At 40.6% G+C, this 4,810-nt stretch overlaps 1 protein-coding gene across 1 annotated transcript; it reads right to left on the bottom strand.

Moving 5' to 3' along the window:
- Positions 1-924: 924 nt before the first annotated feature.
- Positions 925-2,723, bottom strand: LOC140321206 (coiled-coil domain-containing protein 137-like; the record flags this gene model as incomplete). The annotated part of the gene is made up of 2 exons (XM_072398053.1): positions 2,071-2,723; positions 925-1,014 (listed from the first exon to the last, which is right to left on the bottom strand). Coding segments are annotated over exons 1-2 (263 nt in total), but the record flags the coding sequence as incomplete, so codon positions are not given.
- Positions 2,724-4,810: the final 2,087 nt, after the last annotated feature.

The raw sequence follows: 4,810 nt of genomic DNA, 5'->3' as shown, positions 1-4,810 counted from the left end.
AGGACCCCATTAGCCTGCAGGATAGCGCCGACTTCTGTGGGAACTAAGAATGCCATTCATACGGCCTAAAAGAAAACATCATCATTTATCATTATCATTTATTTATCATTTATCAGACCTGACCACCTTCTTCCATTGCTGCATGCAGCAGATCTGACCCTCGCATGCCCATGGTAGACACTCTAGTAAACCAGTGTCAGCATGGGCATTCAACTTTTTTGCAGCTATGCAGCCTCATATGCAACAAAAGACAATGCATTGTGTGTTCTGACCTTCCCCAGAATTAAATTTTTTAGCAAATTGTTCTATAGTAGCTCTTAGTGAGATCGCACCAAATGGGTTAAAGCCTCATACTTATCAGTTATGGTGACCCCTGTCAGTTGCTGGTTGACCAGTTGTCCCACCTTGGACAGGTACTAACCCCTGAATACCAAAAACACCCAAAAACCGCCATTCTGGACATTCTCTGACCCATTTGTCCCTTGTAAATTGCTCAGATCCCTACTAATCCTTGGTAATTTGCTCACTTGCTGCATAATATATCCCATTGCATGACATATTTGATGCTATTCACTGCACTCAACAATAAATATAATGTTTAACCGATTGGTGTATGTTTACACAAAGCAGAGCTACCATCAAGGTATGCTTGTTCAGATTTTATTTTTTTTTATAGCTCGTCCTAAAACAAGAGTTTGGGTACACTGGGGTTAGGGACCACATTTTGCATTGGTGCCTTGGAGAGACAGTGTGACTTTACAAATATATACCAATTGTTTTGTCAGACCAGCTCACATGCGTGGTGTAAAATTTGTGAACCTATTAGGGGGTCTAGACAGCCTTTACTTTATCTGAAAGATTATTTCAGAGTTTAAATCAGAAATTGCATATTATTAAAAAAAAAAAAAATAATAATAATAATACACTTTACCTTTGAAAATTTCTTCTTCCAAACGCGCCTCTTTTTTCTCTTCTCTCTTCCTAACGAATTTATCCAAACACTTCCTATCAAACCTGTAAACCAGAGGATGTGAATTAGAAACTCAAATTTGTGATAACCACGACACATTACCAGTCTCCACACAAATGGGGTTTATTTATTAGCAGTGAATCCAACATACACCAAACATTCTCTGATGTAAAATCTTCCCAGTGCAGCATTTTTATCAGTAGAGATATGCTCACCATTAGAGAATGTTTGTTGAATGACAGATTCACTTCTTTAAAAATGAACCCCATAGTGCCCACATGCAAACGTGTGTATACCGGATGAATCAGACTGGCCTTAGACTGGGATATAATGAGATATGGCTATGGTAGATAAATTAGAGGGTGAGTGGCAATTACTCAGACAGATAAGTCAGTGTCATATAAATACAGTTTTCTCTCCAGACCCTTTTAGCGGAGCGAACCACCCAGCACATTTCAGTTTTGGCTCTATTGGTTGTTTTTTGGTGGTTACTTTTTTTTTGGTCACATACCAGCGACTGCCACCCGCCTACAGCTTCTTCCCACCCAGCATAAAAAAGGGAAATCCTAAAATATAAAATAATACCCACGAGTTATAACAAAGTATAGATCAGATGCCCGAGGATGAGCTCTGAGCAAAATCATAAATCAGATATGACAAAGCTTGTTAAAAGCATTTTTTAAACCCACCCCTCCCTGTTTTGCTGCAAAGAGCATAAAGACTTTGCTTAGCCATCTCGCTCTATAAAAGCCGGGCTTTGGAACGAGCGCCTGGTTTGGCCTGGCCAAGTCTTTGTGATCCTAGGAAAGTCACAAGCTCGTCATAAAAATGCCATAGCTCATGTTTGTCTAGGTATTCCTACGTGGAAATGTTTTTATATAGCCTATGAGGAAGGAAATAAATAGGGCTAAATTGGTCCTAGTCGGCTAAAAAAAATAAAATAAAACGGATCATAGTGGGCAAATCTTGGCAAACTTGCAGTGTTGTTGGCAAAAGGGGCAATGGCTGCCTGGGCTCCTTTTAACACACCCATTCTGAATGAACTAAAACTGTAACAATGAAACAAGTTGGGTCCTTGCTGAATAATTAAAGTAACATACTCCTTCCGCTTGTCAGACTTCTTTTTGGTGACTTGCTTCTTAGCATCATCCTCCTTCTCCTCCTCCTCCTCTTCCTTCTTTGGTAGCTCTCCATTATCATCCAAATCCAACTCAGGCTGGCGGTCCACCTGGTTCTTGGTGAGAAAGATCACATGCTGGGTTTCCCGGTTCATGCGGCTCAGGAAGGCTCCAACAGATTCTCCTCTTTCCTTCTTGAACTTGGGCACCGGAATGTCCGTCTGCAACACGTCATTGTGTGGCCCTTGTTTCTGTACTGAAAGCAAATAAACGCACTGTCAGTTGAAAAGAAACTGTTACATTGAAAACTCTCATCTGGTCCAATATAACGGTGCATGCCCAGTACAGCTTTGACACCAGAAAACCGGAGCGATCGGGAAGGCAAGTGTAACTTTAGATTCACTTTAAATCCAGTCGGAAGTGCTCATGATCTCCAAGTGTATCTCCATTATTCTGAGGTTTAGGGATCAATAAACATCATGAAGTGATGGGTTTTATAGTATTGTTTTTGTTGATCGAAGAATATAAAAACCTGGAAGACTAGAATGGGTTTCTACTGACAAGAAACCTGCAATAATAACCAACAGTCCAGTGTATGTTTTAAATGAAACAAATAAGGAGTGGCAGCAACATTCCTCCATTGGGAATTTTGTAGTAATGCCCTGATGAAGGGGAAGTTGAACCCCTGAAATGTAATGGCTTGGCAGTTTATTCAAAATATGCATAGGTGAATTGGTAACAATCAATAAAAAGAAAGATACAATTTGAAAAAAAATATAAACGCTGCACCACTTTCCTATCCGCAGTCCCTCGCAGGGCGCCACCATTTTTTTTTTTGCTTCTTTTGCCCAACAATGATCTTCAGCCATATTTATTGTCCATACAGGGGTGACGTAACTCCCAAGCAGGCACACAGAAGTTCATCCATCCCCGGGACATACCCAGCTCAGCTTTTTACATACTCCTGACACCACAGGTCAGCTCTGACACCACAGGTCAGCTGTGTTATTGCAGAAGGGACATTGCCTGTCTGCAATAACCACCTGCCTGGTCCTTATTCTTGTAAACTGGGACTCTAGTTCCTCTTTAACAGGGAACCCAACCCCAGTGCAGCAATTTTATCCCAATGTTTTTGTTCATATTTTGCAAGGGATTTATGAGAATGTTAGAGTTCACAGCAATTCAACGGACATCTGATTACAGGGTCTTTAAGTCACCATCTACACCAGTGTAATGTAGAACCCTGGGGTCCTCCAAATGTTGCTGGGGGTTTCTTGAGCAATGAGCAACTTGTGCCTTCAGGTCAGTTTAACCGACGCCAGTTATTATTATTTATTATTATTATTATTATTAAACAGGATTCATATAGCGCCAACATATTACGTAGTGCTGTACATTAGTTAGGGGTTGCAAATGACAGACGAATACAAACAGTGACGCAGGAGGAGGAGAGGACCCTGCCACCAAAGAGCTTACAATCTAGGAGGGGGATATGTAGTGGTGGGAAGTACCACTGGGTGGGTTTCAAAGGACAGAAGAAGATGGGTAGGATAGTTTGAAAGGATGGGTTTTGAGTGCTCTTTTAAATAAGCAGAAAGTGGAGGCAATCTAAATAGAACACAGAAGTAACACTGGGTGATCCTTATTATTTCAGAGAATGTGAATGTAAGGCTAGGTAAGTTGTCATGCCATTTAAAGGGGGAGTCCATAATGTCCCTTCGTCATGGTACTGTCCTTAGTCATTTGGGTTGATTGACTCTGGGGGCCATTCAACCTTGAAGACCTACAACAACGACCCCGAAAACTGAGGGCATCTTGAGGCTGAAAAAGGCAGTGCAAGGGACAACTCTGGATTGAAAGATAGTATTTCAGGTTTTATTAATAAAGAGTCTATTAAGATGTTTATCCAATCCTACTGTAGGGGGTCAATCTTTCTACTGGCCACCAATTAAAGAAGCTTTTATCAAACTGACCAGCAATAAACTGGTTTTAGTAAGGATTCCCTGAGACCTGGAGATTACTTCCTCAGGGGTAAACGTTGGAGAAAGGCTGCCTTAGAAACTTTAAAGCTGAATTCTATAAACATGAACATGTAAAGGTAATACTAAGTCTTTATGGCCTTACCTGTACTGACATCCCTCCCTAATCCCCTCCAAAACATTAGAGCAGGGGTGTCAAACTCTTTTTTTTTTGGACCCCAAAGGACTCCTAAATATGAACTTCAGCTGGTCCGCCGCTGCATTGAAATAGCACGGCATAGCACTGATTTTCATAGAAGAATATTGTTATTATAATTGTTAGCCTGTGCTAACTAATTTAACTCAGAAGGCTACAAATAGAGAAAGAGGCATAAGATTTTTTCTGCATTAGAGTGTTGTGTCTTCCTCCCCATGCATGACTTCCCATTCACAGAACACAGCTTGTGATGATGCTGTGGCCATGCGCTGTGCTTTAGTCTCTTACAGATTCACTATTCTGATTTCAGCTTTAAGGTTCAGCTAAAGCCAAAAGCCTTTCTTGTATTTTAGTTTTAGATTGAGCATGGAAGGGTTAGAACCTTGTCATGTTTTTAGTGGGAGATTCACCCTTTCTCTTTGTTATCACTATACACAGAGCAAAGGAAAATCCAAAATAATAAATGTTTGTATAGCTAAAAAATTGCTAGCAACTGACAATCACAACTTATTTATATATGTAGCCATTGACCCTGATTTATGAAAGC

This window comes from Pyxicephalus adspersus, unplaced genomic scaffold (genome assembly GCF_032062135.1).
Source record: "Pyxicephalus adspersus unplaced genomic scaffold, UCB_Pads_2.0 Sca1333, whole genome shotgun sequence".
Lineage (NCBI taxonomy): Eukaryota > Metazoa > Chordata > Amphibia > Anura > Pyxicephalidae > Pyxicephalus > Pyxicephalus adspersus.
The sequence above is the reverse complement of the archived record's forward strand: the minus strand, read 5'-3'. Positions and strand labels throughout refer to the sequence as shown.